The 26,643-nt window shown below is 46.9% G+C and overlaps 1 protein-coding gene across 2 annotated transcripts in view; it reads left to right on the top strand.

Moving 5' to 3' along the window:
• SMARCA1 (SWI/SNF related, matrix associated, actin dependent regulator of chromatin, subfamily a, member 1) overlaps positions 1–26,643 on the top strand; it is an 856,940-nt gene that overhangs the window by 320,102 nt on the left and 510,195 nt on the right. For both annotated transcript variants that reach the window (XM_029607880.1, XM_029607879.1), the window contains exon 12: positions 11,386–11,612. In XM_029607880.1, coding sequence (XP_029463740.1) covers positions 11,386–11,612 — 227 coding nt within the window. The remainder of the gene's footprint in view (positions 1–11,385; positions 11,613–26,643) is intronic.

The following is a 26,643-nucleotide window of genomic DNA, read 5'->3' as shown; positions in this document are numbered from 1 at the left end:
GATTTAAAAAGGCCAATTTCAAGTTTAGGTGGAGTGTTGATGGCTTGGTGTATTAGTTTGAGTTCCGTTTTTACAACTAAAAGAATTCCTCCGCCTTTTTTTTGGGGGGTCTAGGGATGGAGAAAATGTTGTAAATGTCAGTGGGGAGCTGATTAAGAGGGACAGTGTCAGTTTCCTTGAACCATGTCTCTGTTATTGCACAAATGTCTGGGTTATCATCTAGGAGGAGGTCTTTGAAGATGGGAGTTTTTTTTGTTTTTTCATTTATTATTTATTGATTTTTAACATAATTAACAAGATAACATCTTGTAATGGAAATACAGAGAATAATTCCAATCTAGCATAAGGAGAGAAAAAAACATTTTAAGAAACCTTAACAAACTTATTCTCTTAATATTAAGTCCACAGAATATGGAAGGGAGGAATACACAACCTCAAATAAACAGCTTTTTACTAATAAAGTAAGTTAACGGTATCACCGGAGAAACAAATTTACTTTATGAGGGACTTGAAGCATTTATACCAGTTCCTCCAGGCGTTATTGGAGTTTTCCCAGTAAGAAATTGAGTCAGTTGGGGGGGTTCAAAAAATATATATGTATTGCTCGCATATTTGACTATGCATTTGCAAGGGAATTTAAGGAAGAAAACTCCCTCAACTGACAACACTTGAGGTTTTATAAGGAGGAAAGCTTTCCTCCTTTTTGAATATCCTTAGAGTTTTTTTTGTTTAATGATTGCGCGTTGAAGAGGATGAGGGAGAGCGCAGTCATACCAAAGATTTGGATGAGAGGCAGGGTAATCATGGTGGGGAGAAGTGTTTTAAGGTGTGAGCAGCGGATCTATGATTGTAGTATCTGAGAATGGGTATTTGTGAGTCTGCATGTTTGTAGTAGGGCTGCTTGAGGGATAGAAAGTATTGGGTGGATATTGAAGGGGGGAGAAATAGAGGGGAGTGGCGTATGAGTGTAGAAGCGAGATTTAAGGAGGGGGAAATATAGGAGATAAGGAGCTGTCAATGTTGCAGATAGGGTGTCGTGGGGGAGGAATGGGGAGAGTTGTGTATAGATTCTTTAGGAGGAGCGAGTAAGTAGGGGGTAAACCACGATGTGGATATTGTGCCGTGGAATTTAGTGAGATCTATGATGAGTCAGGTCAGTTGGAGGCAGCACAAAGGGGCACGCTAAGGGGCAGGCCCCTTAGTTGCGCTCCATTGGTGCGCAAGACGCCAAGAGACCTGCCTTTAAGGGCTTGCAGGACCAGATGTGCAGTCCTGGGCATGTCAGTGGGATGGCCGGGAGAGGTGGGCCTCAAACTAGCTTTCGAATAGTTCAGGATTGGGCTCGGACCCCGAGGAGTCACCTGGGCTGATGGCGCCGAGCTGTTCAAGTGCCGGGTCGCGGGGTTGTTGCGTTGCGGTGGCGGTGAGTTGAGTGGGTCTGCGTCGGGGGCAGGAGGTCGGGTCGGTCGGCGACGATCCGGAGGCGCAAGAGTGAGGAGAAGGGCTTGCCCTCTACCTTAAAGATGTCTGGCGCCAGAAGTGATTCCGCGGAGAGGCGGTCCAATGACTGTGTTGATCGTCGAATGGGAGCCGTGTGAGGTAGGCCGCAAATCTTGTCTCAGGCTCGGGCTTGGACCCCGGTGGGTCACCCGTGCAGATGGTGCCGAGCCGTTCAAGTGCTGGGTCGCGGGGTTGTTGCGTCGCTGTGGAGGCGATCCGAGATGGTCTGCGTCGGAGGCGGGAGGTCAGATCGGTCGGCGGAGGAAGGGCCATCGGGTTCAATGGCAGCTCAGAGACACATAGTGTTTCGCTACCTTCCAGCTCTCCCAGGGCCTTCGGGGTTGCCGCAGATGCTGGCGGATCTATCGGCACTCCTGTGCCCTTGAGGCCCACTGGACCCTCCAGAGCCTTTCTCGGTGCCTTCGAGGCCTGCACCCTGGGTGTAGCTGGGTCTCCCAGCCCCTGCATCCTCGGGGGATCGCAGTGAGGGGAGTGGCCCCTTATGACCCCTGGGAAGGGGAGACATTCATATCTTCCACTGAGGAATTGTAGGATCTTCCCTCTGAGCCTTCTCCGCCGGAGGAATGGCGGAAATCTCCCCTGGAGGATCTCTCCTTCGCGGGGTTTGTAAAGGCCATGGCAGAATCTGTGCCTTTCCAACTTTTAACTGAACAGGACTCTAGGTACAAAATGCTCGAGGTTCTGCTATTCATGGACGTTCTGAAAGAGGTTGTGGCAGTACCTGTCCATGACATTTTCAAGGTCTTGGCTTGCCTTTGGGAGCCCCCCATATCAGTACCTCCTGTGGAACCGTAAGACAGACGCCGTTTACCTGGTCCAACCTACCACCTGGTTTGAGTGCTGTCAGCTTCTCTACCAGTCAGTGGTGGTGGAATCCGTCCTGAGGAAGGTAAAGAAGATCCGCACCCATGCCTTGGGCCACCCAAGGCGAGAGTATAGGGGCCTTGATGCCCCGGGTCACCCTATTTTTCAGGGTGCAATGTTGACAGCCTGCATTGCTTGTTACCAGCTATTCCAGAAACCTGTAGAAGCAGGCCCAGGAGTTTACTGAGGGTCTGCCACTACAATTCCAGGAGGAATTCAACAGGACGTTGAGTGCGACAAGCATGAAGTCCGCTCTGCCTATGACGTCTTCGAGACGGCCATGAGAACCGCTGTGGCGGGCATCGGAGCTCGGCGGACCACATGGCTGTGAGCCTCTGATCTTCACCCTGAAATCCAGGACCGCCTGGCTGATTTGCCATGTTCAAGGGACAATCTCTTTGGTGACAGAATTAAAGAGGCAGTAGCACAACTGAAGGACCATCAGGAGACCCTTCAGCAGCTGTCAGCCAGTACTTCTGACAGCCACCCAAAAAGCCCCATCGGCAATACCTGAAGCGCCCTTTTTATCAGCCATGCAAATACTACCCACCAGCACTGAGGTCCAGGGCCCAATGCCCTCCTGCCAGAGCGAGGCTGAGACAGCTTCGAACCCCACGGACAACTACAGTCCCACCTCAGAGCTCCGCCATGGGGTTTTGACTGGCGGTCAGGGAGCATGAGCCAACCTCCTCTGTAGCATGCCGTCCCCCCGGACAGGGGTCAGCTGCAGCTGTTCGCAGATGTATTTATTTATTTATTTATACGCTTTTATATAATCGAAGTTTAGCTAGAGGCCTTCACTCTGGTTTACAGGTAGAACAACATATTACAAGTTAAGAAACAACTGGTAAAACAGTATAACAGGTAAGGTAATATATATATTCGGGTTATGACAACGGAAGCAAGTTGTTTATAGCCAACTTAATAAATAGAAGCAAAGTAAATAACTAACATTAAATATCCAACATTTTAAATAGTAATAAAGAGTTTACCGTCATCCGTATTATAATTATCAGTAATATTTATCAGTAATATTTTTTAACTATCGGGGGGTTATTTATGGTGTGTGCATTTAACCGATTCCATCTTTGAAGGCTTGCCTGAAGAGCCATGTTTTGAGTTCTTTTTAAAATGTTTTGGTGTTGTTTTGTGAACTTAGGTACTCTGGTAGTGAATTCCAGAGTTGGCTCTGTTTCTTACGGTGGATAGTTTGAAGGTTGAGATTGATGGTATGACTAGTTGCAATTTGCTAGTGATTCTTGTATTGCGTTGGGATATGTGTTTCTGTATAATGTTGTTTAGGGAAGTGCTTTCATTGTTGTATATTGTACTGTGTAAGATGGTTAGGGTTTTGTATTCTATTCTTTTTTCTACAGGTAGCCAGTGTAGACTGTTTAGCACAGGGATGATGTGGTCAGATTTTCTGTGACCAGTGAGGATTCTGGCTGAGGCGTTCTGCAGTAATTGGAGTGGTCATATGGTCGTTTTGGGCAGTCCTGTCAGTAGTGAGTTGCAATAGTCGAAGCTGGTGAATATGAGTGATTGTAGAACGGCTCTGAAATCATGGTGGTACAGTAGTGGTTTTAGTTGTTTGAGGATTTTTAGTTTGTGGAAGCCTTCTTTGATTTTCATTGTGATGTGCTTTTTGTAGTTGAGTTCTGGGTCTATCCATATGCCGAGATCTTTCACATTGTCGATTTGTATGGAATGGTTCATGTTTAATCCTGAGTTTTTTCTTTCTAGCAGTATACACTCTGTCTTGTCTATGTTTAGACATAGCTTCATGTGGTTTAGCATGTTTCTTATGTTTCGAGGTAGGAGGCCGAGAGTTTCATTGTATCTTTGATGGTGGTAGTTACTGCTAAGATTAATTGGATATCGTCGGTGTACATGTAGTATGTGACACCGAGACTTGTGAGGAGTTGGCAGTGGGGTAGTAGGTATATATTAAAGAGTGTGGCCGAAAGTGCAGACCCTTGGGATACTCCGGTTTCAAGAGAAATGGCTTCTGAGGAGTGGTTGTTGATGTTTACTTTGAAATATCTGTTTTTGAGGAAGGATGTAAACCAATCGAGAATTTTGCCAGAGAGACTGATGTTGGCTAGTCTGGAGATTAGGCTTTTGTGATCCTCAGTGTCAAATGCAGCGGAGAGGTCTAGTAGTATGAGGATGTATCTTAGGTTGCTGTCGAAACCTATTATAGTGTTTGATAGGTTAAGTAGTAGGGTTTCAGTGCTGTGATTTTTCCTGAAACCATGTTGGGTAGGGTGTAAATTTGTCTGGTAGCTCACCTTCTTCGAGAGATTTATTTATGATTGCCGCGATGGTTGGAGCAATGGTTTGTGTTATTTCCTTTGGATCACGTGTTGGAATTGTGTCTAGTTCATGATGGGCTGGGTTGAGTTTTCTTAAAAGTTTTTCTGTTTCAGTAGTCGATATGGGATTGAAATTAGACTAGGGTATTATGTTTTTGAAGGTTATCTGGTCATCTAGTATAGTGGATTTATTGATGTTTCCTGTTATTTTGCTGATTTTGTTTTTGAAAAACAGAGCAAGTTAAATTTTTGGTTTGTGATGTGGGATTGTTGTTGTTTTCTGATGGTTAGGACCTTTGGATCCTAACCATCGTGCATCAGGGTTACCAGTTGTGCTTCCTGCGGCTCTCACTTGGCAGATCTCCGCTCACATGTCTCAACACACCAGTTCTTTTGCTTGTTGGGCCATATGGCAGCGACGGTACATGTCACCCCCCTGGCTCGGCTGCACATGCACAGAGCACAGTGGAAGTTGCGTTCCCAGTAGTGTCAAGCTACTCAGGACCTGTGTGCTCGTGTCCTGGTCACGACACGGTTGCAGCATTCCCTCCAGTTCTGGGCAACCCCCTCAAATCTGGAATGGAGATACCCCTTCTGGAGCTCTCAACTCCAGGCTACCGTCACCACCGATGCATCCCAGAGGGGGAGGGGTCACATGTTACGGGCCACCACACCCAAGGGCTTTGGTCTGCACAGGAATCGCAATTCCAGATCAACCTATTTGGAGCTACGAGCGATTCAGTGCGCCCTACAACAGGTGTTCTGAGAGCAGCTCCTGAGCAAGGTGGTACTTGTGCAATCTGACAGTCAGGTAGCCATGTGATATCTGAACAAACAGGTGGGAATGGGGTCCTTCACCCTCTGTCAGGAGGCGGTCCACATTTGGTTGTAGGCCATCAACAACGGCATCGCTTTCAGGGCAGTGTACTTCCCAGAGGTGGACAACACCCTAGCAGATGCCTTGAGCTGAGCATTCCGGCCTCACAAATGAACCAGATTTTTTGCTCCTGGGGGACCATGTACATAGACCTCTTCGCCTCCCTGGAAAACAGGAAAGTACATCGCTTCTACTCCCTAGGGTCGGAGGAGCAGCGGATTGATGGCAGATGCCTTTTCGATTCACTGGGGCAACGGGCTGCGGTACGTTTGCATTCCCCTTCCTCTCATATTGAAAACACTCCAGAAGTTGCAATAGGATCAGGGCTCCATGATCCTGATCGCCCCCGACTGGCCCCATCAGTTCTGGTTTCTGATCATTCGGGACCTGGCCTTGCGCCCTCCAATCTGATTGGGAACAGCTCTGGATCTATTCACCCAGGACCAGGGCAGGCTCTGCCACCCCAACCTACAAGCCCTGGCTCTCACGGCTTGGATGTTGACTGGGTGACTGTGCAGGCCCTTGGCCTTTTGGAGAGGGTGTTACAGGTTATTCTGGAGTCCAGGAAACTATCCACTAGAAAATCCTATAATCTAAAGTGGAAAAGGTTTCCATCTTGGTGTGAGGGACGTGGTCTGGACCCTTTTTCGTGCCCCCCACCCTCACTCTTGGACTACCTGTTGTCCCTCTCCTAGTCTGGTCTGCAGACCACTTCAGTGAGAGTTCACCTCAGTTCTATCGGGGCATACCATTGGGGTGAGGAGGGTAGTGCGATTTCTTTCCATTCGCTTGTGGGTCGATTGATGCAGGGCTTCTTACAGCTAAAGCCTCCTACTCGCCCTCCAGCGGTTTCCTGGGATCTCAATGTGGTCCTCTCGCAACTCATGAAACCTCAATTTCATTGCCATTGCAATCTTGCGACGTAAAATACCTTTCCTGGAAAGTTGTATTCTTGGTCATGGTTACATCAGCTCGTAGAGTCAGTGAATTGCAAGCTCTGGTGACGTACCCACCTTAGACAAAGTTTTGTCACGGCAAAGTGGTCCTGTGAACGCACCTGAAGTTCTTTCCCAAAGTGGTTTCAGATATCCATCTCAACCAGTCTACTGTGTTGTCTTCTTTTTTCCCAAGACTTCACGCTCACCAGGGTGAGAGTGCTGTACCCACACTGAATTGCAAGAGGGCACTTGCCTTTTACCTGGAATGGATAGCACCACACCGCGTCTCCACTCAAATTTTTCTCTTTTTCAACAGAAACAGATTGGGAGTCGTGATTTCCAAGCAGACCCGATCCCATTGGCTAGCGGACTGTATTATCTTATGGTACGTTCATGTGGGCTTGTCGCTTGTTGGTCATGTCAAAGCCCACTCCATCCGGGCCATTTCCGTCTCGATGGCTCACTTGCATGCAGTTCCCATCCACGAGATTTGCAGAACGGCAACTTTGAGTTTCCTCTACACATTCACCTCACATTATTGCCTGGACAAGGATGGCAGGCAGGACTGTTGATATGGACAGTCCATAATCTCTTTCAGCTATATTTATTTATTTATTTAAAAACTTTTATATACCGGTATTAGTATGCATACATCATACCGGTTTACAATGTAACTTTAAAGGTAGAAATTACAATGAACAGGGAGGGCGAACAAGGAGGAGTATACAAAGAGCAGGAGGTGGAGGAATTAAAGCAATAAATAAAAACTGCAACGGACTATTTACAGGAATATACACCCAACTATAAAACCCAATATACACCCAACTATAAAACCCAACTCCATGGGCCCTATCCTTGGGTGCAGGCCTGCTCCATTCATTGTTGCTTGCCAGTTGTGCATGTTGGCACCAGTTCCCTGCGGTACATTTTCGGAGTGGCCTGAAGCTACTTTATCACCCATGTGTGAGAACTACCATCCTGCTTGTCCTTGGAGAAGCAGTCTGTAACAGGTGTTCTCCAAGGACTGCAGGATGTTAGTCCTCATGAAACCCACCTGCCGCCCCGCAGAGCTGGGTTTCTCTCGGGTTTTGATTTCCTTTTCACAAACTCTGTTATAAGACTGAAGAGGGACCCCGCATGGTTAGTGGCATGCTGGGCATGCTCAGTTTGCCAGTCAAAGTTTCTAGAAACTTTGACAAAAGTTTTCTGTGCTGGGTTCCATCTGATGATGTCACCCATGTGTGAGGACTAACATCCTACTGTCCTTGGAGAACACCTGTTACAGGTAAGCAACTCTGCTTTCCCTATCCTCATCCGCCGCCATCAACGCAGAGAGTGATGTAGTTGCATCAAAAGCATCGAGGCTTATTGGTTAAGGGTAGTAATCCCTTGCCTTCTGTTAAGGGTAGCAATTGCTGCTCCGTGGAGGTTACCCCCATGTTTTTCAGTTCCCCAGACCGTAAAAGTTGAGGTACTCATTGGTTGTCTCAATCCAACTTTTTTCCCCCTGCCATTGAAGTGAAGAGTAATGTTGCAGTTGCATCAAAAGTGTCAAGGTTTATTGGTTAAGGGTAGTAACAGTTGCACCAGCAATTTACCCCCATGCACCCTTTTCTTCATTTCCATCCTCTAACCTTTAGAGATCCACAGTGTTTATCCCATGCCACTCTGAATTCTTTGACTGTTTTAGTCTTCACTACCTCTTCTGGAAGGGCATTCCAGGCATCCACCACCCTCTCGGTGAAGAAATATTTCGTGGTGTTGATTCTGAGTCTTCCCTCCTGGAGTTTCATTTCGGGACCCCTAGTTCTACTGATTTAGATGTGAATGCATATTCCCTATATCTGTCATGGGTGCAGGGATGGGCGGAGGGACCACTCTGACTCTTCTTTTGTAGTTCTTGGTGCCATACAACTTTAAGATGCGTATGTAGAATACGTGTGTATCTGTTAGGCACATATGGTCTTTGTGAAAGGGACTTTTCAATAAATTTGAGATAGAAATTAAAATAGAGTTGAAAATAATGAATTTAAAAAAAGTTGACTTTGCTGTGTAATCATGTGCTATACTTCCTTCAGCTGAAAACAATATAGAAAAATATGTTGATGCCTTAGGTCGTCTGTCTAGATGTCTGTGCTTTGTGCTGCTTTCTTATAGGCTCCATCAGTGCTATCAAAGGCTAGTCATAAATCCTGCACCTCAAACTTGCCTGCCAAAAAAAGGGTTTATGATTAGGAATAACATGACATAATAGTGCTTCCTGGGCATAATAGTGCTTCCTGGGCTTAAATATTTCAACATGGCCAATTTTTCGTCAGCCCTGTCAAAATATTGTTTCCTTATCATCCATACCAGATCAGTCCAAACAATTGGGTAATTCCTTCCCTGCCAGCTTATGAAGGCAGAGCAAAAAAGCCCAAAGCTAACTTCACACCCACTTTGGGGGTTTGTTGCTCCCTTCAGCTCTTATTGTTTTTTTGACTCTTCCTCTATTGGAGACCAATGGGGAAGCAGTTAAAAAAAAAAAAAAAAAAAAAAAAAAAGGTCTTGCACGCAACATTTTCCCTGGACTGCCTCTTTGTCTCCTATGGTGCTATTTCAGATTCAGAGGATCTGAAGTGATCACCCTCTGTTTGCTTCAATTATGGCCATAAAGAGAGGGAGGCATGGCTTCACGGGTAACTCATGGCAGCACATCAGGTCAGCCAGTGCATTCTGCCTGGCTTGTGAATTGCCAGGTGCCAGGTGGGCGGTTGCAATCCAGAGAGGAGTGGCACTTGCCAAACGGCAAAGCTGGGTGGGTTCCCAAAATCGGACGTGGGCCTTTACAGTGGAAGGCAGCACTGTAGTGCATATGGAACAGGGCCTGGTTGGCACTTCTGTTTTGGGGAGATTAGCCATTTTACTGCCACTTTGTGCCAAAAATAATCGTCAGACTATTTCCTTCTGATAGTCAAACAGGGAATTTCTATGGAGGTTACAATGTTTCCCTCAGGCACAGCAGAGCCTGGATAGCTCCAGTTCTCTACTGAGTTATTATTTCAGCAGGCAGTCTCACAGGAATGTAGAAGCTGCTCTCTATCCTGCCCTCTCTGTTAGCAGAGCAATGGAGGGAACAGCTTGCAGAAACATCTGTCTTCCCCTCTACATAAATGAAGCTTCCCAGAGGGTCTCTTAAGGCCAGGTTAGGCTTGTGATGCTGAAGATCGCTGCAATCTGTTTAAAAAACAAAGTCCTAGGGTGGTTCTGCATGGACAGCACCTTTTGAATTTCTTCTCAAACCTTTCCCAGCCACATGGAAGAATCTTAGGTTAGCCTTGGCAGCATTTGGGGTACTAAAACTACTGACTGGAACAGTCTTAGAATCAGCTGGACAAGAGTAGGAGGAGATAGCTGATCCAGTGGACAGAGGGAGATTGCCTTCTCAGAAGGGAATAGTGGGGAAGCTGACCAGGAGCTGGTGACTCTTAATTCCAGGGTATGACTTCCTGCAGTTCTTGGATGAGCAATGAGAGGCAGTAATCAATGAGAGGATCCCATATTCCTAGGTGCTTGCAGGCCTCCCTCCTCAAGTGCTTCCGACTGTTGGAGAAGGGATCTCAGTGCGAGACACCTGATTCCAGCTTAGAGGAGGCAAATACAATGAGGGATTTCTATACTAATCCCAGGGAAGAGAATGATATGGTGTTGGATTTCTAGGGGAGGAGGTTATTCGTATCTTTTAAGGCCGTAATTGGTGGAAAAAGCAAAATATTCAGGGACTTCCATGAGAGAAAGATTGAATCTCTGCTTAAACAATCTTTCTTTTTCATCCAGTCAGGCCAATCCATTACCAATGGGTTATGCATGCCAACCAGCAGATGGAGATACAGATCAAAGGCTCACTGATGTCACTTTTCATATATGCTATGCTGACATCAGCCTGCTAGTAATCTCTGTGTACAGCAGATGGTGGATGTGCTAACCTAAGCTCTGAGTTTGTGCCTAGCCGAATAGGACAGGTGACAAGCTCCTGAGGTGACAGCTAAGCTCCCTTTCTCAGTTGAGCGAAACCCTGTCAAAGACTTGAGGTCAGATCTGAGAGGGGTGGGGGGTGTCTCAAGACGTGATATCTGAGTTCCGCTCCCTCTGTTGAGCAGGCTTCAGTTGGGAGGGGGGCTTCAGTCGGGTAAGGTTTTCTGTGAGCTCTTTTCTCTTTTTCACTATTGCCCTCTTCCCTCCTGCCCCCCCACATGAGTCGTATCCCTCTGGCCAGGAAAGGGTCAGTCCCTTGTTTGAACAATGATTGATAAAGCTTAAAAAAAAAAAAAAAAAAAAAAAAAAAAAAAAGGATAATGCGGGCCAATGGCGGTGATTGAGGGGATGGTACAGATGGGGTTCAGGAGGCTCGGCTGCAACTGTGTTTTCCTGCGGTTGGATACTTGAGGGTGGGTAAAACTGTCTCAGCTAGGCCTCCTGTTTGCAATGAGGCCGGTGATCCATGAGAGCTGTGTGGTGGAGCCAAGATGGCGCTGGCAGCACAGCATGTGGGAGGGTTAATGACAGAGTGAAGTTTTTGGCTGCATCAGATTTTGATTGTGGTGGTGATTTTGGAAACCAAAACAATTGCTTTCGGTTATTTTAGCTTTTACATAGGATATTGATGAGCTGAAGGCAAAACCAGACTTCTATAGGAGAGTGAAGTCAGCTTTCAGTTTTTTTTCTCTGTGTTCATCTGCTGGCAGGGTGATATAACCCACTTGTCTGGTCTGGACTGGTCTGGCAAGACTAAGAGAGGAAATTAGAAGGTAAGTTAAAATTTCATCTTTAAAGGTTCTAAAATTTTTATTGAACAACTTGTTGGCAATATTGACATCCTATAAAATTACAGGTACACAAGGATTCTGATGAAAGATATTGACATTTTGAATTCAGCTGGAAAGATGGATAAGATGCGCTTATTGAATATTCTGATGCAGTTGCGAAAGTGTTGTAACCATCCATACCTGTTTGATGGTGCTGAGCCGGGACCTCCCTATACTACTGACACACATCTTGTCTACAACAGTGGCAAAATGGTAGTTCTGGATAAACTGTTATCAAAACTTCGGGAACAGGGTGAGTAGAAAATTATTCTTATTGTTATTTCTTATCATCGAGGGCAGTATTCAGTAACAGGAAGTTGAGATAATATGCTGTATTGCAGAGTGTTTCATAAATGCATTGTGAAATTTACAGTAGATGGCACTATAGACCTGCAATTAGAGCAGAGATACAATGATTGAAAAATCCCTAAAGTCAAACAGAGCCAAAAAAAGATTGATCATCCAAAAAATTAATACGTCATCAAATAAATTCTGTAATAAATCTTGGTTCAGTATAGTACAGAGAAGGGCAACAAATATGATAGAGGGGATTGAACAGTTCTGTTATGAAAAAAAGCTGAACAAGTTAGGGCTCTTGAGCTTGGAAAAAAGGACTACTAATGGGATATGATAGAGGTTTATAAAATTATGAGTTGGGTGAAACAGGTAAACAAGGAACAGTTATTTACCTTTCAGATAGGACTAGGGGATATGCCATGAAACTAACAGCAGATTTAAAACAAATTAGAGTATTTTTTTCATTCATGAACAATTAAGTTGTGGAATTTGTTGTCGGAGGATGTGGTCAAGGCATATAGAATAGTGAGATTTAAAAGAGGCTTGAACAAGTTCCTAGAGGAAAAGCCCTTAAACAAATATTAACCAGATGGATTTGGGGAAAGTCACCACTTATCCTTGGGAGTGCACAACAAGGAATTGGGTTTACTCTATGGGATCTACCAAGTACCTAATGATCCGAATTGGCCACTATCAGTCAGGATGCTGGTCTCAATGGACCTTTCTTTATTATCCATTCTAGACAAATTCAGATAAGTGGGTGGTGTCCTTCTCTCCATTTAATCCCTGCTCTAAACACCTCAGTGTGAGTGTGCAGGCTGGGAGAGGCTACATCTTTGATGCAAGAGTCTAAAAAGCTATTGTGGCTTCCTCCTTCTTGGTCTTGATGGAGCTTGGGTGGGTCTCACTTGTCTGGACTGGTCTGGCATGAATGATAAGGAATGTGAGATTTAAACTTGTCTGGCCTGCACACCTACACTGGATCCTGCCAGGAACTTGTGACCTGGATTGGCCATTGTTGGAAACAGGATACTGGGCTTGATGGAATCTTCGTCTCATCCAATATGACAGTTCTTGGTCTAACCTAGCATGAATTATACACAGACAGGCTATCTATTTGTGCTCATATCTCAACAAATGCTACTACTCTTAAATCAAGAAATTCTCTTTATTCCTCACTCAATATTTTCTCATGATTTTTATCCACAATATAAATATTTCTCATACAGAGAACATTACATTTTAAAATGCTTCACACCATTCACACCCCCTCACACATACCCATGCATTCATTCCAAACCTAAAACCTGTGTCCTCGAACAGTATTTCCACCACCAGTTTATACTCCTATCTCTTTTTCTCTTTTTCTTTTTGTCTTCTTTTATTTGTTTCTTCATTTTTCTTCCCAAGTCCCACAAAACTTTGTTACTTTGCAGTCCCAACTTCCGACAGCCGCTGAAAACGTTGAAGGAGTGAGGATCGGGTTTGTGCTGAAATGTTGGGGATCCGCATTAAGAGATCTATCTGAGTACTAGTGGTCAGATTGATATCCAGCTTCTGGGAGTGAAGCCCTGCAAATACATTATGAAATAAAAATTGAACCAATGAGCCGGTTGGATTCCGAAGTTGGTGTAGAAGTTATCCTCTGATGCAGGCGGCAGGGTAGCCGCTGAAATGCCATGGTGTCGGAAGTTGGGACTGGAAAGTAACATAAAGTTTTGTGGGACTTGGAAGAAAAACGAAGGTCTAATCAGTGTCCATGTAGGTCCAAGGTGCGAAGGGGGTTCCCTTCTGAAGTTCAGGTCAGCCCACTGGTAATGGGGTAGGGCATGGCCACAGAAGAACTTAAACCTCTTTGCTATTGTAGCAGGAGCAACAGCATGGAGAGCCTGTGTTCCTCTCCCTGCCAAGGTGCGTTGGCGCCCTAGCTCTTGTTGCCTCTTCCAGTGACCTAGCCTCTTATCAATTCCAAATGTTATTACATTTTTATTTTTGAAATATTTTAAGCTACTTCCCCTGCAGTACCCCTGGCATGTTAATTTATGAATCTCACTATCTGACATAGAGTGGGATCTGATTCTTTCATGCAGTGCATATAATGTCAATTGTCAATTTGGATCCTGTGAGTGTGAGCTGATGTGTGGCTCCATTGCAAATAGAACTACTCCATGGAATCAGGGGAATTGTCAGGAGTTGTTTAAAGAGTTTAAAAAATAATAGCAGCTATGACATTTTAAAATGATACAGAGTGAGTATGTCAGTGTATTATGTGCACTTCTGAAACATTACAGAAAAGATGCAACTTTCTCATAAATGTGTGGAGAAGAGTGATAGATGGGAACAGTTTTCATTGGAATTTCTACAGGTATACTTACCCATTGAAAATTGTCACCCTTCTCACAGGACAAGCAGGATGGTAGTCCTCACATATGGGTGACATCATCAGGATGGAGCCCAATCACGGAACACTTTTGTCAAAGTTTCTAGAACTTTGACTGGCACTTACTGGGCATGCCCAGCATGGCACTAACCCTGCATCCAGCAGGGGGTCCCCCTTCAGTCTCTTTTTTTCACGCACAGCAGTAGCCACGCTGTGCGTGAAAAAATTCTTGTCAGGAATTCTTGTCAGGAATTCTTGTCAGGAATTTCTAGAGAGCCCCATTCTCTAGAAATTCCTGACAAGAATTTTCCTCACGGAACTTCTTTCAAAATTTTCAAAAAATCCTACCCCATAGGGGTCCCCCTAGCGATTTATTTATTTATGTATTTATTTATTTAAAAACTTTTCTATACCGTTGCTAAGTTAAATACTATCGCAACGGTTTACATGTAGGCACATATTTAATGTAGGTGAAAGTGTACTATAGTACATTCTAACAGGTGCTGTCAAAGGTTCGGTTACAATAAATCATTAGACATAGTCATTTAGCGAAGTAGTTCAAGACAAATTCCATACTCCGCGGTCGAAAGGTAAGGCTTTACCCTCGTTGGTGGTCGATTCCCGTCGAGTGTTCCCTTCGGGGCCTACCGGCCATCGACCACATCGCAGCTAAATTTTTGTTGAAGCCATAGCGTCGGGTTTTCGTCAGTGCCCCGACTGTCCTCGGACAATGTTCATCACAGACCCGCATAGGGTTTGTGTATTATGTTTGGGGTCTGACCATGACGTCCTAACTTGCACCAAATGTGCCCAAATGACACTGAAGGGCCGTAAGGCCTGCTCAGAGAAGATGGAGTTTCTTTTTCTGTCAAAACCTCCGACTCCATTGACCGCTTCGACATCGTCTGAGCCGGTGCCATCGACCTCTTGCCAGCAGTGGGACACGGTGCTGCCCGACTGGCATCGACTACTCCGAAGGTGTCGACTTCTTCCTCATCGCCTCAGGAGAAGGACCGAGGAGAACATTGTGCAAAGCGTCAACACCATCATCGGAAGGCTCAGTCCGCTGATCCAGGCAAGCCCTCGGCATTGGCGTCGACAGAGCCACTGACAGAAATCCCGTTCAGAGAAGGCCCCATCCTCCTCTGCGACCAGGTCACTGAGGCTTTCCCCACCGTCATTGGTGCAGGGAGCCGCGACTGCACTTTCACCGGTGGATCCTCCGGCTATGCCAGTATTGCCTCCCACTCCGGAGCTTGGGTTACATGCCTCAGGCTTCTGCGAGGAATTGGTGCGGATGATCCAAGAGGCCATCGGTAAAGCACTGCAAGGCATCCAACCTCCATCAGCGCCGACACCGATGCCAACCCCAGTCACTGACCCGATACCCACGGTGCTCGCACCGCTACTAGGCAGACTGGATGTGCTGATCGGTGCTCTTCCACTGGTGGAACCGAGGATACCGGTATGTCCACTGCCTTCCATGCCGATACCTTTGTCGTCGGAAGACGAAGAAACACCAATACCATACTGCTGTCTGGGATCTTGCCACCGACTCACCCATCGATGTCACCGGTTCCATCAGTGCCTATTCTGCCATCGATACCGCATCGTCCTCAATCGGTGCCGCCATCGATGCCTAGGCCTGATCCTTCAGGAATAGCACCATTACTCCCATCTGGAGATCCTATGGGAGGCGGTGATCAACCTTATGATCCGTGGATCGATGATTCTTCCCAGGATTCTGAGGATCTACCTTCAGAGCCGTGTCTGGAGGAGAGTGTCTGGAGGAGAGTGTCTGGAGGAGAGTGTCTTTTCTCTGGAGGAGAAAAGACACTCTCCTCCAGAGGACCTATCCTTTATTAATTTTATAAAGGAAATATCTGAAGCCATACCATTCCAACTTCAGACAGAAGAGGATTCCAGACATAAAATGCTGGAAGTACTGCAGTTCGTAGATGCACCCAAGGAGATCATGTCCATACCTGTTCATGAAGTTCTCCAAGACTTGCTGAAGAGAAATTGGGAGCATCCAGGCTCTGTGCCACTGGTAAATTGGAAAACGGATGCTACCTGCCTGGTACAGACAGCCCCTGGCTTCCAAAAACCACAGCTGGATCACCATTCTGTGGTTGTGGAGTCAGCCCAGAAAAAAGCAAGACTTTCTAAACCTCATTCTTCCATTCCTCCAGGAAAAGAACAGAGGTCCCTCGATGCATTTGGCCGTCGTGTTTTCCATGGATCTATGCTTATTTCTCGCATTGCTTCCTACCAGTTATACATGGCCCAGTATAACAGAGACCTTTTCAAGAAGATCCAGGATATCTCTGAATCTTTACCCGAACAGCTTCAGGATGAGCTGAATGCCCTGGCTCAGAAGGGTCTAGATGCTGGCAAGCACGGGGTCCGCGCTGGCTATGATATTTTTGACACTGCCTCTAGAGTGTCTGCAGCAGGAATTAGTGCACGACGGTGGGCCTGGCTAAAGTCCTCTGACTTGAGACCAGAGGTACAAGACAGATTAGCTGACCTGCCCTGTGCTGGTGATAATCTCTTTGGGGACAAAATTCAAGAGACCGTAGCACAGCTCAAAGACCACCATGAGACGTTACGCCAGCTTTTGTCCGTGCCTACTGATTTCCTGTCCACATCTAAGAGGACATTCCGAAGAGACTCTAAGCGGCTGTCCTTCAAGCCACAGAGATATTATCCTCCTGCTACTCGGGGTCACCCCTCCATACCTTAGCAAAAAGGTTAAGCCAGACAATCCCGGCCTCAGAAGACTCAACCAGCCCCTCCACCGGGCCCAGCTGCTGGATTTTGACTCCTTGCTGGAGAGCATAAGCTAACCTCCTCTACCATCCGTACCTGTCGGCGGTCGGTTGTGCCACTTCACCAACATATGGCACATGATCACTTCGGATCAGTGGGTACTTGCTGTACTGACCCAAGTCTACCACCTCAACTTCCTGTCCGTACCAGCAGACTCCCCACCTCGGCTGAAGTGGGGATCATCCGACCACTCCTCTTCTGGAAGAGGAGGTTTCAACCTTCCTGAAATCCCAGGCAATAGAACCATTGCCCCTCTCCCAGCAAGGGCAGGGGTTCTATTTCAGGTATTTCCTCATCCCAAAAATGTTAGGGGGCATTCGTCCAATACTGGACTTGCGTGCCTTAAACAAATATCTGCAAAGGGAAAAGTTCAGGATGGTGACCTTGGGTTCTCTACTGCCTCTTCTACAAAGAGGAGATTGGCTTTGCTCTCTAGATCTGCAGGACGCGTATACACAAATCTCAATCTGAGATGTCAAGGTGTCCATGTCTACCCATATCTCGACGATTGGCTGATAAGGGCTCCGATTCAAAGGGATGCACTAGCCTCCTTACTTCTAACTATCCATACATTGCTGTCATTCGGATTTCCGATCAACTACCCCAAGTCCAGCCTAGTTCCGTCTCAAACCCTATCTTTCATAGGAGCCGACCTGAACACAATGCAGGCAAAAGCATTCCTCCCTCAGGATCGAGCTTATACTCTCATATCCCTCGCACAATGCCTCCAGAATCGGCGTTATTTGACAGCTCGTCATTTCCTCATTTTGCTAGGTCACATGGCGTCCTCTGTACATGTCACTCCAATGACACCCCTCACCATGAGAGTCATGCAGTGGACTCTGAAGTCCCAGTGGACTCAGGCTTACCATCCAATATCCAGCATTACCAAGCAGCTCTGCTTGTTGCTGGCCTGGTGGATGCAGCTCTCCAAAGGTATTCCCTTTCAGGTTCTAGAACCTCAAGTTATTCTAACGACAGACGCCTCCAATCTAGGTTGGGGTGCTCATGTCAATGGCCTACAGACTCAGGGTCCCTGGTCTCCAGAGGAAGCCAAACATCAGATACATTTCCTAGAATTTTGAGCGATCAGATATGCCCTCAGAGTTTTTCAGGATTGCCTCTCAAACAAGACCATCCTGATTCAAACCGACAACCAGGTAGCAATGTGGTACATCAACAAGCAAAGGGGAACGGCTCCTACCTTCTGTGTCAGGAAGCTGCACAGATATGGGCGTGGGCTCTTTCCCACTCAGTGTACCTCAGAGCGACCTACTTGGGCGTGGACAATGTTCTAGCAGACCAGTTGAGTCAAACCTTCCATCCGTACGAATGGTTTCTCAACCCTACGATAGAGACACAATCTTCCAACGATGGGGGTATCCACACATAGACCTTTTGCGTCCATCCACAACCGCAAAGTAGAGAACTTCTGCTCCCTTACTCGCAGCCGCCACTCACAGCCGAGGGACGCTTTCGCCCTCTCGTGGTCCAGCGGTCTTGTCTATGCGTACCCTCCACTTCCACTCATATCAAAGACTCTCGTGAGGTTACGAAGGGACAAGGGCTTAATGATTCTGATAGCCCCTCACTGGCCACGCCAAGTCTGGTTCCCAATTCTCAGGGACCTATCAGTTCGCCAGCGCATTCCTCTAAGGAAGGATCCGCTTCTGATAACTCAGAACAATGGGTCCTGTGCCACAGCCTGGATGTTGAAAGGTTAATACGTCAACCCCTTAACCTTTCAGAATCTGTATCCCGAGTCCTGGTAGCTTCACGAAAGCCTTTCACAAGACGGTCTTATCATTCTAAGTGGAAAAGGTTTACGGTCTGGTGCTCGTCCATGTCCATAGACCCCTTCACTTATTCCACCATGAAGTTTCTGGACTATCTCTGGCATCTGTCAGAATCAGGCCTGAAAACCTCCTCTATAAGAGGGCATGTCAGTGCGGTAGCCACTTTCCACAATGGCGTGGGAGATGTCTCTATTTCGACACAACCCCATGTCACACGCTTCATGAGAGGTTTGCTCCACCTGAAACCTCCATTACGTCCTCCGGCCCCTGCTTGCGACCTTAAGGTAGTCTTAGCATGGCTCATGAAACCTCAGTTTGAGCCTCTTCACTCCTGCGATCTCCGCTATCTTACTTGGAAAGTGATTTTCCTTCTTGCTATCACATCTGCTCACAGAGTTAGTGAAATACAGGCATTAGTTACCTACCCGCCTTACACTAAAATTCTGCATGACAGAGTGGTCCTCCATACACACCATAAGTTTTTACCAAAGGTAGTGTCGGATTTTCATCTTAATCAATCCATCATCTTACCTACTTTCTTTCCAAGGCCCCATTCAAACCCAGAAGAAAAGGCTCTACATTCCCTTGACTGCAAATGTGCCCTAGCCTTTTATCTAGAGCGCACATCAACCCACAGGAAGTCCACTCAATTATTTGTTTCTTTCGATAACATCAAATTGGGAAATCCAGTGGGAAAACAGACCCTTTCCTCCTGGTTAGCGGACTGTATCTCCTTTTGCTACCAGCAAACAGGCATTCCGCTACAACATCATGTAAAAGCACACTCTGTTAGGGCCGTAACACCTCAGTGGCACACCTTCATTTGGTGCCACTTATTGATATTTGTAAGGCTGCGACCTGGAGCTCACTCCATACCTTCGCAGCCCATTATTGCTTAGATAAGGCTGGCAGACAAGATTCTATTTTTGGCCAGTCTGTTCTACGTAACTTATTCTCAGCTTAACTAGCCAACATCCTACCAGTGACCTGGGTTTTCAGGATGCCCTCCTACCCAAATCCACCCCTGTTGTGCTGCCTGTTGCACATCTTTGGGTGCATTTGGTGCATTGCTCGGGCATCCTCAGCTCACTACTCACCCATATGTGAGAACTACCATCCTGCTTGTCCTATGAGAAAGCAGAGTTGCTTACCTTTAACACCTATTACAGGTAAGCAACTCTGCAGGAGTTAGTCCTCAGCAGGATGTTAGTTCTCACGAAACCCGCCCGCCACCCCGCGGAGTTGGGTTCGCTTGCGATTTGTTATTTTATTTTTCGCATGTACTTCTTGCTATACATGAGACTGAAGGGGGACCCCTGCTGGCTGCAGGGCTAGTGCTATGCTGGGCATGCCCAGTAGGTGCCAGTCAAAGTTCTAGAAACTTTGACAAAAGTATTCTGTGATTAGGCTCCATCCTGATGATGTCACCCATAAGTGAGGACTAACATCCTGCTGCCCTGTGAGAACACCTGTTACAGGTAAGCAACTCTGCTTTCTCTATGCAGGGGAAAAGTTCACATGCTCTCCACACTGTGCATACATTTCCCTCTATGGAAAAGGGGAGAAATTGGGGGTGTGGTTAGGGGGGAGGCTCAGTAAAGTATTTGCAGGGATTTTGTTTGAAATTCCCTTGCATTCTTTACCCTGCATACTTTGCACCCACAAAGGGACATGGGGTAAAACAAAAAAAAAACCCTGCAGCACCAGTCTGAAGATTCTAAATTGCTCTCCCAGGTGCAGGGTGATTGCTTTATAAGGAGGGTAAATTGCTAAAGATGAGACAGAGTGGAGAGCTTTGGTAGTCTCTGCAATGTAGCACAATTCTCACAGGACAAGCAGGATGGTAGTCCTCACATATAGGTGACATCACAGGATGGAGCCCAATCATGGAATACTACTTTCAAAGTTTCCAGAACTTTGACTGGCCCCTACTGGGCATGCCCAGCATAGCACTAGCCCTGCAGCCAGCAGGGGTCCCTTTCAGTCTTCTTTTTTTCCACGCAGCAGTAGCCATGCGGTTAAGGAGCTCTGCAGAGATTCCTGACAGGAATTTTCCTCACGGAATTACTAAAATTTAATTTACCCCACAGGGGTCCTTCCTTCAACTTACCCCACAGGGGTCCCTCCTTCAACTTTTTCAAGCCGCGGTACTCCGGTAAGTTTTTTACCCCGTTTTCCATCGATTACCGTCGAGTTTGGCCCTTGCGGCCTACTGGCCATCGACTGTACCGTGGCTCAATTTTTTCATGACCATAGCATCGGGGTTCCGCTGATGCCCGGACTGTAATCGCACCATGTCCATCACAGACCCTCACAAAGTCTGTGTAATGTATCTCGGATGTGAGCACGATGACCTAACCTGCACCAAATGTGCCCTTATGACACCAAAAGGTCGCAAGGCTAGAATGGAGAAGATGGAACTTCCCTTTCGTGCTCAAACCCCGATGCCGTCTATTGCATCGACGTCGTTTGAACCCGCACTGTCAACTTCGCGCCAGCATTGACCTCAGGCCAGTGACTGTCCGGCATTGACGACTTCTCGGCCTTTGACACCCTCTACTCCCCCTCAGGACCGAGGGGATCGTAGAGATAAACATCGCCACCAGCATCGAAAGTCTTGGACCATCGAGGAAGCGAAATCATCGACCTCGCCATCGTCCGAGCCGCCGTTGAAGAAGCCCCGTCCAGAAAAGGCACCGACCTTTTTGGCGACCAGGTCACCGAAGCAACCCTCACCCGACAGGGTATCGGGAACCGCAACTCCGCCTTTAATGGTGGTCCCTCCGGCTATGCCTCTGCCTCCTTCTGTTCCGGAGCCGGGGCTGCTTGCTCCAGGTCTCCGAGAACTGGACCGGATGGTTCAGGAGGCCATCAACAAGGCGAAGCATCGACTCCAGATTCCTCCGGCACCAACACCGTTACCGATTGAGGAACCGACCACTGACCCGATTCCAGCCGCGTTGGCACCGCTGCTCTCGAGGATGGAAGCACTAATGGCCGCTTTTCCACCGATGGACCCCAGGTCACTGATGGCTCCGAGGCCCTCCCCGCTTACTTTGTCATCGGGAGGAGAAACAACGTTTCGCATCCCTCCATTGGGAATTCTGCCGATGCCTCAGCCATCGATGCCGATACGTCCGTCTGTGCCACCGATCCACCCATCGGTGCCAAGGCGTCCATCGGCACCACGAGCCATCCATTGATGCCCTCGATGCCTGCACAGGTGCCTTCGATGCCCTCATCGGTGCCTCACGTTATTCCTTCGAGTCCTTTGGACCCTTGACCAGGACCTTCGGGAATCCCACCTCCCCATCCTCCTCTAGACCCTAGAGGAGCAGGTGCTGATCCCTACGACATCTGGACTGATGATTCTTCACCAGACACCGATGGTTTGACTTCACCACCTTCACCTACTGAAAGCAGAAAGCATTCTTCTCCAGAGGACCTTTCCTTTATAAATTTTGTGAAGGAGATGTCTGAATTGGTTCCCTTCCAATTACAGACTGAACAAGATGACAGGCATCAAATGATGGAGCTGTTACAATTCCTGGATGCTCCCAAGGAAATAACCTCCATCCCTATCCACCAGGTTCTTCTGGATCTCCTCAAAAAGAACTGGTAACATCCTGGCTCTGTGGCTTCAGTCCACAGGAAAGTTGACACCACCTATCTCGTTCAGTCAGCTCCAGGCTTTCGCAAACCTCAATTAGATCACCAATCTGTGGTTGTCTAATCTGCCCAGAAAAGAGCAAGGAGATCAAAACCTCACACTTCCTTTCCTCCAGTCAAGGAATAGAAATTTGTAGATGCCATTGGTCTCCATGTCTTCCAGGCATCAATGCTCATCTCCAGAATTGCCTCTTATCAGCTCTATATGATCTTAATTAAGCAGATACAAGACTTAAGACTCCCTGCCTCAGCAATTTCAAGAGTAACTCCAAACCCTAGTAAACAAGGGTTTTGAGGCAGGCAAGCATAAGATCAGATCATCTTACGATATCTTTGACACTGCTACCAGGGTATCTGCAGCTGCTCAAGTTTTCTGACCTTCGCCCTGAATTACAAGACAGATTATCCGACCTGCCCTGTGTAGGAGATAATCTGTTTGGCGAGCAGATTTAATGAACGGTGGCGGAACTCAAGGACCATCATGAGACCCTAAGACAGCTCTCTCTGATGCCTTCTGAGTACTCTTCAGAACAGCCCTTCAGAAAGGACTCTAAGAAGTTATTCTTCCGCCCGAAGAAGTCCTACCTGCCACCAACTAGAACCCGTTCTACGAGACTGTTTCAAAAAGCCCAGTCTCATCAGACATGAAAACAAAAACTGCAAGCAGCTCCTCAGCTGGGCCCTGCTTCCGGTTTTTGACTCCTGCATAGAGAGCAGCAGCCAGCTTCCATTGCCCACATACCAGTAGGAGGTCGATTGTGCCATTTCAACAACAGGTGGCACTCAATCACCTCAGACCAGTGGGTCCTAGAGATAATTGCTCAAGGTTATCGTCTGAACTTTCTCTCCATTCCACCGGACTCCCCACCTCTACCGACGTGGAGAACATCCGATCACTCCATCCTTTTGGAACAGGAGGTCTCCCTCCTCCTCCAGTCCAAGACAATAGAACCAGTGCCCTATTCCCAGCAAGGCCTAGGGTTCTATTCCTGGTACTTTCTAATCCCCCAAAAATTGGGAGGTGTTCGTCCAATTCTGGATCTACGTACCCTCAACAAGTACCTCCAGCGAGAGAAGTTCAAAATGGTAACCTTGGGCTCTCTTCTTCCTCTTCTACAAAGAGGAGACTGGCTCTGCTCTCTAGACCTCCAGGACGCATACACTCATATTGCGATAATTCCATCTCATCGCAAATACCTGAGGTTTCTAGTAGGCCCCAAGCACTGTCAGTACCGAGTGCTTCCATTCAGCCACGCGTCTGCACCACGAGTCTTCACAAAATGCCTCGTTGTAGTTGCAGCCTTCCTCAGGACTCAAGGTGTTCACGTCTATCCCTGTCTAGACGATTGGTTAATCAGGGCTCCCACCCAGCAACCTGCTCGGTCGTCCCTACATCTTACTTTATACTAATTTCACTCGGATTTCTTGTCAACTACGACAAATTCTACTTATTCCCATCTCAAACCTTATCGTTCACTGGGGCAGACTTGGACACCTTACAGGCAAAGGCTTTTCTGCCTCGACAGCGAGCTCTCACTCTCGTGTCTCTTGCATACCAGCTGCAGTCTCAGCAGTCCACGACTGCACACCACTTTCTCATCCTCCTGGGACACATGGCATCCTCAGTTCAGGTCACCCCAATGGCCCGCTTGGCTATGAGAGTCATGCAGTGGACTCTAAGGTCACAATGGACTCAATCCATTCAGCCTCTGTCGACCATTGTCCACGTAACCGACTCACTCCTTCTGTCTTTCGCCTGGTAGAGAAATCAGGTCAATCTCCTCCAGGGCTTGCCCTTCCAGGCTCCAGACCCTCGAATAACTCTCACCACCAATACTTCCAACCTTGGCTGGGGAGCCCACGTGGCCGATCTGAGACACAAGCATCTTGGTCTCCAGAGGAAGCCAAACACCAAATAAATTTCCTGGAGCTGCGAGCAATCAGATATGCTCTCAGGGTATTTCAGGATCGCCTCTCCAATCAAGACATCCTGATCCAGACGGACATCCAGGTGGCCATGTGGTACATCAACAAACAGGGAGGGGTGGGCTCCTACCTTCTGTGTCAGGAAGCTGCGCAGATATGGGTGGAGGCCCTCTCCCACTTGATGTACCTCAGGGCCACCTACTTGCCAGGAGTGGACAATGTGTTGGCAGACAAGCTGAGTCGCACCTTTCAACCGCACGAGTGGTCTCTCAACCCCTCAGTAGCGAACTCGAACTTCCAACAATGGGGTTATCCTTAAATAGACCTCTTTGCGTCACCTCAAAATCGCAAAGTAGACAACTTCTGCTCTCTCACTCGCAGCCAACACTATCAGCCATGAGACGCGTTCTCCCTATCATGGGCAACCGGTCTCCTATATGCATTCCCTCCACTTCCACTTCTCTCGAAGACTCTCGTGAAGTTACGTCAGGACAAGGGAACCATGATCCTGATAGCACCCCACTGGCCGCGCCAAGTGTGGTTTCCAGTAGTTCAGGATCTCTCCATTCACAGGCACATTCCCTTGGGAAAGGACCTACTTCTGATCACTCAAAACGATGGGTTCCTACGCCACCCCAATCTTCAAGCTTTGTCCCTGACGGCCTGGATGTTGAAAGGTTAATTCTTCAGCCACTTAACCTTTCGGAGCCAGTTTCCTGTGTCCTGATTGCTTCACGGAAGCCTTCCATGAGAAAGTCATACCTCTACAAATGGAACAGGTTTGATTCATTGTGTTCTTCTCAATCTCTTGATCCCTTTACCTGTTCCACCTTGGCTGGGGAGCCCACGTGGCCGATCTGAGACACAAGCATCTTGGTCTCCAGACTAGTGTCTGGAGATATCTATCTATGACAAGTGTCATAGATAGTCTCTTCTAGACTATCTATGACACTTGTCAGAGTCAGGTCTAAAAACTTCCTCCATCAGGATGCATTTCAGTGCAGTAGCCACCTTCCATAAAGGTGTCGGGGATGTTCCTATATCAGTACAACCCCTTGTAACATGTTTTTTGAAAGGCTTGCTTCACCTCAAGCCTCCTCTTCGTCCTCCGGACCCTTCTTGGGACCTCAACCTAGGTTTGGGTCGGCTCATGAACCCACTATTCGAGCCTCTTCAATCCTGTGACCTTCGATATCTCACGTGGAAAGTGATTTTCCTTTTGGACATCACTGCCGCTCGCAGAGTTTAGTGAGTTACAGGTTACCTATCCGCCTTACACTAAACTTCTGCAGGACTGGGCAGTAGTCCGCACTGTCTAAATATTAGACTTTTAATAAGACGCTTGTCAGCACTTTTTGAAACAAAGATATGACTCAGAATTTAGTTAGAACAAATATAAATTTAATATTTCATATCTTTGGAAGCACAGATGCCAACCTTGCAAGACAGGCAGAGCAACACTGTGTCTTACAATCTCTTGTGAAAGCTGTTATTTTATACTTTCAACTATACATAGAAAATGCTTTTGAGAGGATCATTCACCAATTTGACAGTGTCATAACCTAACCTCCTCTTAACCTGAAAAACAACCTCCTCCCACCTTAAAAGTTCCTTTGTCTTAGCATTGCTTTGATGCACTATGTTTTCTTGTGATCTTCTGTGTTTTGTAAATAGATTGGTCTGTGTTCTGTTGTTTGTTCCAAGCCTTTAATTAGTCTTGACCTCCGGGAATCTCCAGTTCACCTGGCTTCTGTCAGTCGAGATAGGAATCTGTGAGAACCAAGCTTGTATTATGGTTTAGATATTTTATTTATTTATTTTTTAGGTTTTTTTTATATACCGGCATTCATGAACAAGTCACATCATGCTGGTTTACATAGAAACAAGGGGTGCATAGAACAGTAGAACTAAACTTGTGCAAGGGGAAGCAGTTACAAAAAACAGGGGTAAGATAACTGGGAGAGAGAAAAAAGAGGAACTGTGGGGCGTAAAGATTTGTAAAGAGATAGATAGATAGATAGATAGATAGATAGATAGATAGATAGATATTGCCATTGATAACCTCCTGGTCTTTAATTATAGGCTTTGCAGAACTTACAGGTTTCCCAGATCTTCCACATTCTTGAGTCTGAGGTCAGTCAGAAGTTCACTGTATCCCAGCAGTGTCAGTGTGAAGCAGACAGCTAAGGACTCTGGGAATGGCTAAATGAACCAAAGTTCTGAACCAAAATCTTCATTATATCATTTCCCTCTTGTGCCACCTTCATTGGTAATGGTGGCACACCAACCGGTCCTCGATGATGGCCATAACAAAGGAACTTAAAAGTGTGTCCTAACCACTAACCTTGGTATTTATCAGGTGTAGAGCATAATTGTGTGTCCTC

This window comes from Rhinatrema bivittatum, chromosome 6 (genome assembly GCF_901001135.1).
Source record: "Rhinatrema bivittatum chromosome 6, aRhiBiv1.1, whole genome shotgun sequence".
Classification (NCBI taxonomy): Eukaryota; Metazoa; Chordata; class Amphibia; order Gymnophiona; family Rhinatrematidae; genus Rhinatrema; species Rhinatrema bivittatum.
The sequence above is the reverse complement of the archived record's forward strand: the minus strand, read 5'-3'. Positions and strand labels throughout refer to the sequence as shown.